At 47.3% G+C, this 15,775-nt stretch overlaps 1 protein-coding gene across 2 annotated transcripts in view; it reads left to right on the top strand.

Annotated features, from left to right (window-relative positions):
- The window catches only part of INTS9 (integrator complex subunit 9), a 105,269-nt gene extending 89,957 nt beyond the window's left edge, over positions 1–15,312 (top strand). The window contains exons 11-17 of one of the 2 annotated variants that reach the window (XM_044225026.1): positions 392–452; positions 4,006–4,177; positions 7,059–7,183; positions 9,474–9,641; positions 11,723–11,821; positions 12,802–12,939; positions 14,464–15,312. In XM_044225026.1, the coding sequence (XP_044080961.1) occupies positions 392–452; positions 4,006–4,177; positions 7,059–7,183; positions 9,474–9,641; positions 11,723–11,821; positions 12,802–12,939; positions 14,464–14,640 (940 nt within the window). In that variant the 3' untranslated portion in view covers positions 14,641–15,312. The remainder of the gene's footprint in view (positions 1–391; positions 453–4,005; positions 4,178–7,058; positions 7,184–9,473; positions 9,642–11,722; positions 11,822–12,801; positions 12,940–14,463) is intronic. The other variant, XM_044225027.1, reaches the window with a different exon arrangement.
- Positions 15,313–15,775: the final 463 nt, after the last annotated feature.

Below are 15,775 nucleotides of genomic sequence, written 5' to 3'. Positions count from 1 at the left end.
ACAGTTAAAAAATGCTCACAAGGGGCATCTGGATGGCTCAGTGGGTTAAAGCCTCTGCCTTCAGCTCAGGTCATGATCCCAGGGTCCTGGGATCGAGCCCTCATCAGGCTCTGCTCAACAGGGGGTCTGCCTCCTCCTCTCTCTCTGCCTGCCTCTCTGTCTACTTGTGATCTCTGTCTGTCAAATAAATAAATAAAATCTTTTAAAAATGCACACAAGACATTTATGTTCTGAATACTCTGTAAACGCTGACTTAGTCACAGTGAGATTGGTAAGCAGGAAGATTTTAAATAACCTTTAGTATTTAGTGTTTGCACTGCTACCACTAGGTGGCAACAGATGCCCTGGGCGCCCTTACCTAACAGGCTCTTTTGCTTTTCCTCTTCAAAAGGCTTTGTCACAACAAACAGACTAAGGTGTATCTCCCGGAACCACCTTTTCCTCATGCAGAGGTAAGAAAATGGCATTATTGGGTCAGAGCAAGAAAAACTGTAGATAAATAGTTCGAGATGGAGATAGGAGGTCAAGAGGTTTTAAAAAATCCTGGGGCACCTGAGTGCCTCAGTCAATTAATTAAATGTCCAACTCTTAATTTCAGCTCTGGTCATGAGACCTCTCTTTGGGTTCCATGCTGGGCATGAAGCGTGCTTAAGATGCTCTCTCTCCCTCTCTCTTCCCCTCTGTCTCCCTCTTTTTATATATATCTCAAAATAAAAATTTTAAAATCCTTAACAGAAACTCATATAGCCCTTTGTTTCCCATTTAAGACGACAGAGAAGTACTCTAACTCAAGATTCGCTACTTTCTCTTCTCATTAACACATTATAGTACCAGTATGTGTCTGCAGTTCATAACTACCTCTGTTCTTTTGTCCGGGTGAGGAATTTGATCTAACATCTACTGTTAACCTTTTTGCATAATGACAGATTTATTTATTGTCAGTCTTCTTTCCAGTTAGTTATGCTTTAATGATGAAAATAATAACATTTTAAGTTTTTGGAAAATAAAGGGTCAGAAGGAACAAACTTCCACTTATAAGCCATAGGATGTAGCATATAGTATGACTGCAGCGAGCAGTACTGTGGTCCATGTCTAAATGTTGCTAAGGGAGCAGATATTAGAAGGTCTCATCACAGGAAAAAAAGTCTGTAACCACACATGGTGATGGGCTTTAACTAGGCTTACTGTGGTGATTTTTTAACGATAGATCAAATGCTGTACAGCTGAAACTAATACAACATTATATGTCTGTTATACCTCAGTTTCTTAAAAATGGAAAAATTATACCTTTCTCTCAGAACAGTTGAGTGTTTTTATATAAGTTCGTACCCAGTTTTGTTTTCATTATGTTTTTCACCAAATAGTGTATCTTGGACATTTTCTGTGTGCCTCATGTTGTAATTATTGCTGCCTCGTATCCCAGAGGTACATCATATGGGCATTCTGTTATACACTTAACCATTCTCTTAACTGTCTGACAAAAGAGTTACGCCCAGTTTTTTGTTATGTTTTTTAAAAGGTTGTTTAAATTGGTATAACCACTTTAGGAAACTGGCAGTTATCTGCTAAAGCTGAACACATAATGTACTCTCTGCCTCAGCAGTTTGAGTCCTAATGTATAAACCAAAGAGAAATACGTAGGTGTGTCACCAAAAGATGCACAGAAGTCTTGAGAGCTCTCTTAGGCGTAGTTCAGAAATACACCCAAGTCTGGTGGATTTTGTGGCATGTTCCCACAGTCTACTGTCTTACCCCAATAAGAATGAACAAACTCCCAATACACGCAGTCATGTATACAGAGTTCACAGACACGGAGTGAAGTAAGTCAGACATAAGAGAGTAGGCACCATGTGATTTTCTTTATATATAAGTTCAAAAACACAGAAAACTCATCTGTGGTTTCAGAAGCCAGCACAGTGGTTACCCTGGAGGTAGATAGTAATTGGAAAAGGACAAAGGGGGATTTCTCAGAAAATTGCAATGAATATCCTGCTAGCTATTTTAAACTTAACAACTTGCACTATTCTTACTTATTCCTACTCCAGAGGACTTTAACGAACCAGAATCTTACATGGAAAATTCTGAAAAATTCTTTTTTAAGTCCACACACTCTGTTATAGGAGCCAAGGTATCTGTAGGCTCTGCCATTACCACAGTGAAATTCAGGCTAGAAATATGTAATGTCAGAAAATTAAGTGTGTCAAAACATATTTTGTGGCAGACTTCCCCACTGAAAGTCTGTTTTTCTCCCCTCCTGTCAACAATTAGCCTTTCTTTGTTTTCTAAGAGTGTTGCTATACATTCATACCCACATATATCACAGATGATCTTTGTCCCATTACAGTTATGAAAAGACCATAGTGGCGTGAACAGGGTTCCTGAAATGCACTTGCCAACATTAGGGCGTGATGGAGTTGACTCTGGGTACTGTGACCAATGGCCATGCCCCCATGCAGTGCTGCTCTTAGTACTGATAAAAAAAAAAAAAAAATTATAGAATTCCTCCCTTGTGGTTTCGTCGCCTGTACGGTTTAGACATTAAAGAAGTGCAGAGGTAATTCTGGATGGTCAAATGTAGCAAGTCAGCTGGAAAGGTAGATCAGTTGGCAAAAAAAAGAGAGAGAGAGAGAGATGAATTTATCTTAGTTCCTATGCATTGATCAGAAGAAAGAACTTCAGGAACTGTAGGTAATGACTAAAAAATGATTTAAGATATGTGCCAAGACCCACTGCTATTCTTAGAATCCCATTCATCTCCTTGACAGCAATGGATACAGTAGGCTTAGTCTTTTAGACATCGCTTACCCTTATTTAACTGGGACAGGGAATAATTTTGGCTATAAATCGGTTATAAAAAGAATGTCAGTTTACTCACATACAACTTGGAAAGAAGGTGGGAATTCAGCATTTGCTCCATCTTTGCTATGTATAACCTATCCAACCTTGGATGCCTGATTAGGATCTCTGGGGTAGTGTTGCAAGTGCTACCAGTAAAAGCAGTCTCTCTGAATTAAAGGTTAAATCTTTAACGTGAAGAGAATTTGGCTTCCATTTGGGGATTGTCCCATTGTGGCCACCCATCAGTATTGGGACGACTTCAGATGGAGTTGGGGTTGTTGACTGGGCTCCCCTCTTATGCATTGTGGCTTGCTTCAGGATTAAGTTGTATCACAGACCATTTCTTTATCCATTAGACAATATCTCAGAGCAATATTCCCTTCGCCCTAGCTGGTATTTAGGGCCTCTGAAGTCTGGATGTTTGCCATCTGGCCTTTCATTGCCAGAATGGTGGGCATGGGGGCAGGGCCGGGGCAGAAGGAAGAGCTCCTGAGCCATGTCACAAGATGCCATCTGTGGCTGTAACGGTCTGTGGTGTTGCCTTGGGTTGGGCATGACTTTGGGAGAATAGTGCCAGGTATTGTGCTGGAAGGGAGATTTTTTTGGTTCAGAACATACACTTTTAAGACAAGTTTGAGGCTGGGCATGGCCCCACTTACCACAGCTCTCTGTGTCATAAGCATGTCATATCTTCTAAATTTCTGAAAGCCAATTTGGCCTTTGTCTTTATTAAGTTGCTGCAGTAACTTTACAGCTGTAACTTCGCAAGAGGTGGTCCTTTGTGGGTAAATAATTTTTCTTGTGTGAGATGTTTATTGTTGACAGAACTTGGTGATCCACATGTTTTGGGAAAGTTATTTGTACTTCAAATAATACTGGGAACTTCTGGGGCCAGGGCTCGCGGTGTCAGGAAGCTCTAAAGGAGGACTTAGACTACATCAGGCCTTAACAGCCTGAACAAAAGTATCCCCTGAGTATGTTAAGACGTACCAGAAAGTCTCATCTGTCCAGAAAGTCACCTTGTAGATAGAAAATCTCTGTTTTCAGCAAATATTAACCAGATCGTGTGTATTTTTAATTTCCTTCTCCCTCTCGCATGCTGTGTGGTTCTTCCCTCCGGCTGCACAGGCTAACGTCTCTTCATGTGCTTCTCTGTGCATCTTGCAGCTCATTCAAACCAACAAGTTGAAGCACTACCCCAGCCTCCACGGAGACTTCAGCAGCGATTTCCGCCAGCCATGTGTGGTGTTCACTGGGCACCCCTCCCTCCGGTTTGGGGACGTAGTCCACTTCATGGAGCTCTGGGGGAAATCTAGTCTCAACACTGTCATATTTACAGGTAAACAAACAAAACCTTGCCCTTTCCACTGAGACCGTCACTCAGAGCACCAACCAGGTGGAGACCAAGGGATGAATTTTACAGTCAGACCAAAATATGAACAACACATCTGTCGTAAATACCAAAGGGTGAAGAAACCATGGGGAAAGAGTAAGAATAGAGCAAGATGGACTGTGAGGAAACTACCGGGCAAAGCTTTCATAGCGGTTTTGAGAGATTTTTGCCCGGAGGCAGATTCCTCATGAACTGCTTTTGCAATGATTCTGTGTGCTGTTTCAAGAATGGCAGTAATTCTAGGAACCACTTTTGTTTTACCCTTTAGGAATTATTCCCTGAATTGGGTCTTTCACCTTTGGCTACAGTTTTCTCTGGCTTCCAGTTTTCCTTCTGGAGACAAACCCCTCAGAGTAGAGCAGATCCTTTCATGAGGTCAGGCAGGGGTTTTACCTTAATCACTACATTATCTTATCAATTTTAGGTCTTCAGTCAGAAATCTTATGGGCAGTGAAGTAAAAAACCTTGATCCAAATCTGGTCCGAAGGACTGTAACTTAAGCCAAGTTACCCATGTCTCTGAGCCTCATTCTTCTTCGTTACCAAATGGGGTTAATTGCTGGCTCCTTCCTTGAGTATCTCTGTGCATTTAGTGTAATGTTTAAAAAGACACTTCATACAGTGTCTGGCACATAAAAGCTTTTGAGAAAGTTATCAGTTGACTTCTTTCTCATTGCTTTTAAGACTTGAATGATGGAAAAGAACCTACTCCATCCCCAAAGCTTCAGGACCAGGGACCCGGGGCCCTTCCCTGTGTTCAGCCTGTTGGTGAGAGTGTCAGAGGCCTCCACCACAGCAGTAGTCAGACAGAGTTGGCTTACTGACTCGGTTGCAAGTGGTAAGGATGCACAAACCATGGGGAAGTAGAAGGCATCTCAGAATATGTTGAACTTAATGGATTTGGGCTTATGTTGGGTGATTTTGAGGTGGGTTCATGGCAGTGGGGCATTGCGCTGGATTAGCTGTTGTCAAGAAACAGGAGTGGTTATATTACTGAGTATCTTAATAATTCTTATCTAGAAGGCAAGAAGAATGGAGCTAGGAGAGGGTAATGTTTGCTCATTTTGTGGTGTGAACAGTGTTGTGGTTTTGTGTTCAGGCATGATTACAGAGGGGTTCTTGTTTTTTGTTTTGATCCATTGTGGTCACCGAGTGGTCATGTCTGGTGTTAGTGTTCTGTGAAATTGTGTGTGTCCAACAGGAGAGCACCGTGGCCTACCCATGAGTGACAGGCTGGCTCTGGCTAACACCGAGGCCTAACAGAAGGTGCCCAGATTGCTGGGGCTGCTTCTCTCTTTCCCAGGCCCCCTTTGGCCAAGAGGAAGTCAGGCCACAAGACTTGATTCACGGTTCCCAGAACCTCACTGTTGCCAAGTTTTGCTAAGCAGGAGGTGATCTGGAGAGCTTTGTCTGTAGTAGGACCAAAGGTGGTGTCTCCTATTCTTTTTGAGGAGTTGTTAACCCTGATGCAGTAGTTGGTCAATGTTTACATAGGCGCAGTTAGAGGATTGTGGATGTTTGGTAGACATCTACAATGTCTATGGTAGACGTTTTCCTTTAGCCAGTTAGGAAGAAATGAGAGGCTGTGTGATGGTCCATAACCATCCTGGATAATGAATTTAAATCCCAGCAGGTTTTGAGGGGCTTTCAGAACAGGAGTTAGGTCATTTGTGAGGTTAGGTAGTGTCAGAGAAGCGTCTCAGACCACTGTTTCAGGTCATATTACAGCTATTACACAGTTGAAGCTTACTTAGTCCACGTCAAAAAGGTGTCTGTCATCTCTCCCAGATGCTTGCCTCCTTTGGGGGTATTCTTCTTGGGGAAAAAGGAGCCACTGGAGGGGGAGTAATTTAAAAATCTGGAAGTTCCATCAGTTTTCCCAAATGCACTGGATAAATTAGTGGGACAGTGGTGAGTGTAAGCCTGAAGGCTGTAAGAAGTGATGTCCTCGTGGGGCCACAGGCTGTTGGGAATCTTAGTATTATTTTTCACACCAGAAATGTGCCAGTTCTTCTGGCTCAGGGTGGTCGGCCTCCTTGAGTGGGTAGACCGTCCCTCCAAGCAGCCTGCGGGGAATGCTGCTGGAGGGAACAGACAGGCCATTAGGGCAGATGTGGTTCCCAGTCATGCTGTCACTGGCTTTGCTGATGGGAGCACAGCAGCGGCAGCAGAAGCGTCTGGTGACATGGAACCAGGGTCCTTTTCTTTTCTTCTTGCGGCATCCTCTCAAGTAGGTAGTGTGTGGTTTGTCTCATACCTGCGTGTTAACTCTGAGCACTCAATTCGAGTGGCCTGCACCAGATTTCACCACTGTGAGGTCAGTGTTTTATATGTAATAATTATCTTGGGGAGCTGGGGGAGGGACTTCCCCAATCTTCTCTCTAATTTTTTTAGCATCTATTGATGATCCTAGTCAGAAAAAATTATTACTGTGATGGTTGCCAAATGATGATTTTTTTTTTAACCTTTACTGTTCCTGTTACATTTATTTGGCATTCTTCCGTAAAGGGGTTTTCTTCCTCCCCCATTTACTTATTTAACCCTTGTTTATCTCCTCGGTCTCTCCATGTTGAAACCTTGAGCTCACACCCATACCTCCAATCCCACATCTACTCTGTACTATTCACTCTGGCCTCTCCTTGCCCTTATTTATAGATTCCTCCTCCCCAGTGATAAGGAATCTGGTCCCCCGAGCCTCGGACACATACACTGCCTCACCCTCCCACCGGTGCAGCCATCTGCTCACCCTTGACCACACCAGCCGCCTCCTCACTTGGCAGCAGCTCCGTTGCGTGCATCTCAAATTTTGGTTCTTGTGCTCTCATTAGAACCTGATTTCTCCTACCTGGAAGCACTGGCTCCCTACCAGCCCTTGGCCATGAAATGCATTTACTGCCCCATTGATACACGGCTGAACTTCATCCAGGTGTCCAAGCTGCTTAAAGAAGTCCAGGTAAGGAAGGGAAGTGCAGTGTCTCCACAGCCCTGTCACTGCTGGGGTGTTCGCGGGCTGTGGGCAGAGGGCCGGCTGCATTTCTCTCCTCTCTTACTTCCCGTGTGTCCACAGCATGCTGACTCATGCGCCTTAGTTACCCTTCACAGTACTGAGCTTGACACCTGGAAAGTCCTTTCTGTTCTAAAGAATTCAAAAGTGGAAGGGAAAGAAAGCATAAACATTCTATTATTTTTGATGAGGACCATCTGTGTCTGGTTAAAAGCAAATTTCCCCCTCTCCCACCAGAAAAGTTATTCTGGAAAACTACTCATTGAGCCAAAAGACAGTTTAGCTGAAACCTGGGCTGGGCCCTGGGCCACATGTAGATGAGCAGCACACACAGAGTTACTGTGCCTTTTTTTTTTTTTTTTTTAAGATTTTATTTATTTATTTGACAGACAGAGATCACAAGTAGGCAGAGAGAGAGAGGAGGAAGCAGGCTCCCTGCCAAGCAGAGAGCCCAAAGCGGGGCTCAATCCCAGGACCCTGGGATCATGACATGAGCCGAAGGTAGAGGCTTTAACCACTGAGCCACCCAGGTGCCCCTCTTTTTTTTTTTTTTTAAAGATTTTATTTGACAGAGATCACAAGTAGGCAGAGAGAGAGAGAGAGAGGAGGAAGCAGGCCCCCTGCTGAGCAGAGAGCCCGATGCGGGGCTCGATCCCAGAAGCCTGAGATCATGACCTGAGCTAAAGGCAGAGGCTTAACCCACTGAGCCACCCAGGTGCCCCTACTCTGCTTTTTTAATGAGAGGTTTCTTTTGGTTTGGTTTCTGTTGCATTTGTTTATTTTTTTCCTTTTGCACTTTCTGCCATAGAAAGCCAGAAGTACTTGGGTAAAGGGGTGGGTGAAAGGAAGGCCATCTGCACAGCGGGAGAATGGAGAGGGAGAGTGGGGAATAGAAGTCACCCCACTGGACAGCACGTCTGAGAGTGGGCACGGGGAGGCTGCTTGGGAATGGCCCAGGAGCGAGGCCAGAGGAAGAGTTCTCATTCCCCATTGCTTTGGGAGCTCAAATGAGCACCATGGGGCCTTGGCACATCTCAGGTCAGAAGTGTGCTTTTCTCCTCCGAGAGTTTTTGACCTCAGGATGGGAGGCAGTAACACAGAACTCTGAGGAAGGCTAGTGAGTAATGGGAAACTCAGGAGCCTCAGGAATGCAGAGAACATGGCTGACGGTGATGGCTCACTTGCTGGCCCCACAGGAGGGAAGATGGGCTTTCTCTAGACATGATTCGAGCAGTAGATGAGCTAGGGCGAGTTTGGCAATTCGCTCCCCCACCGTGTACATATTGGCATATGGGCAGACATGGTTAAGAGCCTATTGTTTTCATCACTAACTGTTCCCTACAGCAGTGCCGTGCTCTGTGCTCGTGCAGCCCTGGCAGCACAGGACAGTGGGGACAGGAGGCCACCTGATCTCCACTGTGGGAGGGGGAAAGCTGGCTGGAGGCCTCAGGCTGGGACCTTGCAGTCAGGTGGCTCTGAGAGGAGTTACAGGATACCACCCAGGTCAGGAAGAGGACAAGTCTGAGCCCAACAGAACAAGCGCTCCTTTGAATGCATCTGGTGGGCCTGCTGGAAGGCCTCCCTCCAGGAACTGGAGGTGAGTTCCAGGCTCTTCAGTAAAAGCAGTGGCAGTACAATAACTCAGGGCCCCTGGGATCAGTTTTCAGTTGTGTGGTATTTGTCCCAAGTAGACGCTGGTTTACTACTTCTGTCTCTCAGAATAACAAAGAGGGACATTTTATAAACAAGCTCTGAGTCAGTCTGTCCTACACAATTGAGAATGTGACCAGAGCAGTGCCCACTGCAAAAAAAGAGCAGACCTGCCGAGACTGGAAAAAGGTCCAACCCCAGAACGCCAGACGAGCACGACAGTCAGCAGTTCCTGCCCACTGGCCTCCAGCTGTCCCCACCAGTCAGTGATGGTAGGTGTGATGAGAAGACTATGCCCTCCAGGGGCTTAAGGACCAGCTGAGAGCAGACCCCTGGAAGTCACTGTCAAAGTGACTTAAAAAGAATCAAAAACAAATGCAAATAGAGGCAGGAGATCCCCACTAGTCCACGTGGCTAGCAGTTGAGGGCTTTGCCTTGAAATTTTTATTCTTTCCCCGCACTGCATTCACCTCTCCTGCTTCCCATTACTCGGGTTTGAGAGGAGGAGAGAGAGGTCAGATGGCCCGAAAGTGGTGAGGCTGAGCGTGCGTGCTCGAGGCCTCACCCCGCCCCATCCCCTGGGTTCCAGCCGCTCCACGTGGTGTGCCCCGAGCAGTACACACAGCCACCACCCGCGCAGTCCCACCGGATGGACCTGATGATCGACTGCCAGCCGCCCGCCATGTCATACCGGCGGGCCGAGGTCCTCGCCTTGCCTTTCAAGCGTCGCTACGAGAAGATCGAAATCATGCCGGAGGTGAGCTGTTCTCTCTCATGGTCGAACCCAGGCTTTCCACGTGAGTCTCAGAAAGAGGACTGTCCCAGAAGTGGCTGTCTTCTGGCCAAAGAATGCAGATCCTTTAAGTGAGGACCTGGGAACGGAGCCTTCTCAGGAATCTCTGGGATCTTCAGAGCCTTCTCATTTTTTGGGTAGTGAAGTAACTGCTGTTTACATTACAAGTACATCATAACTGTGCCTTCAGGAGTGGGCAGTGGTGATTTCTGCCCTTTCTGTAGTATAAATCATGCTATAGTACACACAGTACCGGCATGTAGTATAAATCAGAACCATCCGTTTACAGAAATCCTTGTCCATGTGTGGAATATAGAGAGCTAAAAGCATCACTGAGTTTTGCCGGGAGAGGCCTGCATGAGATACAGGGGTTAAAAGTCTCACCATTCTTCAGGTTTCGCTACTACTAAAGGATGCTTATTTCCACCCCAAATGACAGTGTGTCCTCTGCAGCTTCCTTCTAATCCTCCTCTGTCGTCCCTGTAAGTGCAGGATGGGAGACCTGATGTGCCAGCCCTCGTGGATGCATGCTGGTGGGAAAACTCTGGTCTCTGGCGGCAAGGGACACGTCTCCAGCTCGCAGACATGTGTGAACTGAGGGGTGGTTGTTGTGGGCTCCGGGCAGACGTCCCTCATGGCACAACAGAGTCTTAGATTTTGCTCACGGGGTTGCCACGGTTCCCACAATGCCATCCCCAAACCTCCCAGACGAGTGCCACCAGGCAGCCTGACCTGTGGGGGGAGTAAGTGCGCTGTAGGAAGGAAAAGGCTGTGTACGGACGAGCATTGTCAGGAACCCTGAGCAGACATGGGTTGCCCCGGGGGGAGCATTTCACACTCCTGCCGTGTGTGTTTCCTTATTTCATGAAGCAGTTCTCATTCCTTTTAAATATCCTAAGTGGCTTCCTCTGTCCACGGGATATTGATCTTCATATTTACGTAAATGACATTTTGCATATTTATTCACTTTTGTTTTTACATAAAGGAGTCTTGGACAGCTCAGGGTCTACATGTGTCAGAGCAATAGTCAACTAAACCCGGGAGCGAGGGCTTCTCACGGGATCACACATCGCTGCCGGTAGTGGAGTCGGGGAGCTCCAGAGCGTCAGGCTCAGATGGTAGGGAAAGAGATGGCCCCCTAGGTAAAGGCTGGGTGTTCCACTTTGGGAGAAGCCAGCTTTCCAGGAATTAGCTCACTCAGTCCAAATGCTGCTGTCCCTTTCCTTCCTGCCTCACTAGTCACCTACTGGTTTCTCATTTGAAACAGAGGCCAGTGTGGAAAGTCAGCACCTGTTAGGTATTCAGAGTAAGAAGAAGCCCTTAGCAGTTTCCAAGAGATCCTACTCTTGTCAGGAGTGGTCTGGAAGCCACCTAAAAGGTGGGTTGTGGCGGTTCAGGTGATGAGCCCGTGGCAGGATGCTGGCAGTGTGTAATTTGGGGGTTGACTAATAACAAGAGGGCAAAGCAGAAGGGTCAGCACCCTGGGGTCCCAGTGTGTGACGGCACAGGCTTACATGAGGTGCCTGCTGAGAGTTGTGGGCCACCGCCAGGAAGAGCACCCCAGACAGGCTCAAGCTCATTCTCCTCCTCTTCTCAGCCCGGTTTACCCGCCACCGCCACCCCCTTCTCTCTGTTTCTCTTACCTCCATTCTTTCTTGTGATCGATGTATTATTTGTGTATGTGATATATTTTTGATTGAAGGTAAATATTTTTAAGTTTTTTTACCTTCTTACTTCCTTAAAATTATGTGTTATTTTAAACTGCAATGATATAAACAAAAGATAAAAGAAAGTGAGGGGGAAAAAAAAGTGAGGAATGGCGGTCACAAAGACTCAGCTTCCCTGCGCCATACGCTGCACCCTTCCCTCCAGGCTGGCAGGGGTGCGGCGCTGTGAGCGAGCTGGTGGCTGTGGAAAGCTGGCCATGCCATCACCGGCCATCCGTGAGCTCAATGTGGCCTCCCGGTCCTGACTTGGGATGGTGCAGCTGCAGCACCTCCTCCCACACATGTAGGGGAGCCCAGCTGACACCCGTTTGCTTCCAGCTCGCAGATGCGCTGGTGCCCATGGAGATTAAACCTGGCATTTCCTTGGCGACCGTCTCGGCTGTGCTGCACACGAAAGATAACAAGCACGTCCTTCAGGTATGGGGGTAGGTGGGCTGGGCTTGCACCCCTGAGTTGCCACTGGGGCTTGTGAAGACGAGGAACCCCCCAGGCCGCCCCCATCAGTGGTCCTAGCACTCCCACCAGCACAAGTCAGAGACCAGACTCTTAATGGATTGGATTGAAACAGAGAGGACATTGATATAAATCCTTCCCTACTTATCTCTCTGGCCACATGCCTCAGAGAGAGAAGTGGGAAGAGCAGCTATTATTCATGGAGCTGGGGCCGCACTGCATCCTCAGCGCACCTGTGGGTGCCTTTGCTAGACCCGCAGAGTGAGGGCGGGGGGAGCCCCCAGAGCGGGAGGGAAACCCACCCCCAGGGGAGCCCTCCCTACAGAACACGCCTGAAGAAGCAGGCAGCAGCTGGGCACCTGTGAGCCACAGGCCACAGGGCCTTGTCCCCGGCACCTCGTGCCCCAGTTCACCGTGTGTTTACTGCCTCATGGCATGGCTCTGTGAGCCCTTGTCCTCACCCCTCTTCTCGAGAAAGACTCCTTTCAGACTTGGACTGTGCTGCCACATAAAACATGCGAGCTCCTTGCCGTGAGCATTTCTCACCTTCCCACATCATCCTCACCCGACTCGGTTACCGCCGCTCTGTAGGCAGTTTCTCTGACCTTTTACCCCATCATTCTGGGTTAATCCCCCACGATGGTTGGCCTGGGCCACCACGCTACTGCTACCCCAGCAGCTGCCAACACAGTTTCTCATTTGAAGAATTTACTTGAAAAATACTGAAGTGAATCCTTTAAAACTTAAAAATGAGTCTTGATCAAAGGAAGATCTCTGCCAAAAAAGTCCCAGTGCTGTGTGGATACTTGGTGTTAGCTTATGTTGGGAGAGCCCCAGCTGGCGTGGGGCCCTGGGTGGGACCGACAGACAGGCTCGTGCTATGGCCCCACACCGGCCTCTGCGTTCTCAGTGCTTGACTAGACCCGCCTGGTGTCCTGCTCTAGCCTCCACCCAGGCCGGCCCAGCCCAGCGGCGGTAAGAAGAGAAAGCGGGCGAGCGAGGACATCCCGGACTGCAAAGTGCTGAAGCCCCTGCTGAGCGGCTCAATCCCCGTGGAGCAGTTTGTGCAGACGCTGGAGAAGGTGAGCGCTGCCCCGGCTGCAGCACCGCGGCCTCCCCACTCTTCGCTCGCCTCAAGGAATGCCATGTCACTGCTTTTTTCTCCAGCTACACTTCTGAGCTGCTGTCCCTGTAGCATCTGCTTGAGTCAGGATCAGGGCAGAAAACAGAACCGGGGGAGGGTCCCAGAGAGTTGGGAGAAGACCATGCTCTTCTTCCCTGTAGGTCCCCCCATTTCTTCTCTGCCAGCCCCTTCCTGTCAGACTCAGGCCACAAGAAGACTACCTCACCACACCCTGTTTCTTGTGGGAATTAGACCAAGCGAGCCCTTCAGAAACTTAAATGCGACCAGTGGGTGAGGTGGGGAAGGCCAGATAAAGGAAACTTTTTAAGTCTGCTCCTTAAGAGACTTACTTTTCAAGAAGCCCCTTGCTGATCAGAGCGCCAGCACGGATGCTGGCCGTGTCACAAGAGACGAGAGGCTTATACTGGGGGGCGGCGAGGGCAGAGGCACCCATGTGTCCAGGTCCCTGGGAGAGGGAGGAGCAGGGCCAGCAACTCCCAGATGGGTGGGAAGAGAGGGAAGAAGTCGGCGGTCCTCGGGAGGACCCTGGCCCTTCCCCGAATCAGCAGCCAGCCATCAGTGGTTTACTTTTCCCCTGAAGGGAAGACTGTGGCCAAGTTGTACAGCCCTGCTAGCCCCTGAGGCGGGGAGTGACTGCTTCCTCCCGACCTTGTGCTCCTCCGGCCCCTATTGGTAGGACTCAGCTTGACCTGTTTTTTAAAAGCCTAAAACAACTTCCTTTCCCAGAAGCACCTTCACTTGGTTCTGCCTAGCTCGTGTAGAACTTGACCCTTAGGATCTGCCCCAACCTGCACATGAACTTTCTGGAACTAAGGGGAGAGATTCTCCCTAGCCCATATTCTTTACCTATCCTGTGTCCCTTTCAGGCAAATCAGTGTTATTTCTCCTTTTCCTCTTCTCAACTTTATGTGTGATATGTAAGAAAATTCTATAACTCACGTTAAGGTAGTTAAAGAAGGATTTGCTGTCCTGCCTTGTCTCATTCTCCCTTGAGAAGGATTTGCCAGATCACAAGGCCATTGATATCTTGCTTTTAGGAATGGCATTTTTCTGGGATGGGGTGAAGCTTTTTTTTAATCAGGAACCTTTGGCTGGTGATGGATAGCCCAGCACCCCAGACTCCTGAACCCAGGCGCTTGGATGTGCTCCTCAGATAACTCAAAAGCTTAAGCGGATTACAGAAATTTTGTTGTGTTTTGCATGAGAATTGGCATGTTTGGAGGCTTCTTTTAAAGTGTACGAAGCTGTTTTTTAATTCTGTTGCTGTAGGACATCTTATGACAAGTCAGAAGAATTGTATTGGGGAGCATCAAAAATGACAGTTTCTAGAATGTTCAGTTTGGCCAAGCCTAGGAAGTATCCTTTCTTAAAACCATCAGTTGCTGCAATATCCTCTGCCTTTCAGTCAGCCTGTTGTTTTCAGAGTACCCGTCATCTGCTTTCTCTTCTTCTTTTGGAGCAGCATGGCTTCAGCGATATTAAGGTGGAAGACACAGCAAAGGGCCATATTGTCCTGCTCCAGGAAGCCGAGACACTCATCCAGATTGAGGAAGATTCGACTCATATCATTTGTGATAATGATGAGATGCTCAGGGTACGACTGCGGGACCTCGTTCTCAAATTCCTACAGAAGTTCTAAAAGGAAGTTCTAAAAGGAACATCTAAGCCATTTCTCCTTCACCGAAATCCTGCAGTCCTCTGCTGGGGTTGCCGGCACAAACTGAAGAAGAGCATAAAAAGCTAGCCGTGACTTGGTGGTGTTCTCTGGCTTAAGGAATAAAGAAGTAGCCCTTGAGGGACCTGATTGTCAGCAGTTACAGCCAGAAGCTCCTGGGCTGGATTTCCACTCTGTTTTGGGCAAGAACTTTTGCTTTAAACTTGAACTCATTCTCTTCCCAATTTTGCCTCTCTTGGGTGGCCAGGATGGTAAGGCAGCAAGCTAAAAAATAATGTAAGTGGAACAGATGCAGTTTCCAAGAGGTTTAGGGTGGAAGGGGAGGTAAGAAATGACTGACTTAGCAGTCTTCATTTTTTCATGGTTTCATAGGCCTTGGGCGGGAGGAACAAATCTTTGCTTGTGTTTCATTTACTTGTCTACAGTGCTACACCTAAGAAGAAAGATGATTTAAAAAAAATTTTGGTATAATGAACCATCTATATGTATTTTATACTGTGAGCCCATTTTGTTAATAAAACTTATTTTTTATAGAAGTACATGTGCTCTGTTGAACCTAGAATGTACACATTGATTTAGTATCTGAAAAAATAACTATACAGAACAGCATAAATTGAGAAAATAATCATAATGGGGCACCTGGGTGGCTCAGTTGGTTAAGCATCTGACTCTTGATCTCAGGGTCATGAGTTCAAGCCCCATGTAGGGCTCCATGCTGGGCGTGGAATCTACTTAAAAAAATACCATAGCATGGAGCACCTGGTTGGCTCAGTGGTTAAGCATCTGCCTTTGGCTCACATCACGGTCCCAGGGTCCTGGAATCAAGCCCCACATCGGGCTCCCTGCTCAGCAGGAAGCCTGCTTCTTGCTCTCCCATGCCCCCTGCTTATGTTCCCTCTCTCGGTGTGTCTCTCTGTCAAATAAAATCTTTAAAAAAAAAAAAAAATACCATAGCAAATTTTAGTTGGGTGTATGCAAGCATATAACCCAACATTATTTCGAAAACTCAGATATATGTTTCCTAAATTGTATGAAAAGTTGCCTAACTTTATCTGAGCTGTGTCTGTATAAAAAACAACACAGGGGCACTTGGGTGGCT

The sequence above is a fragment of the Neovison vison genome, chromosome 11, assembly GCF_020171115.1.
Source record: "Neovison vison isolate M4711 chromosome 11, ASM_NN_V1, whole genome shotgun sequence".
Lineage (NCBI taxonomy): Eukaryota > Metazoa > Chordata > Mammalia > Carnivora > Mustelidae > Neogale > Neogale vison.
Note: the sequence above shows the minus strand (reverse complement) of the source record. Positions and strands in the feature narration are given on the sequence as shown.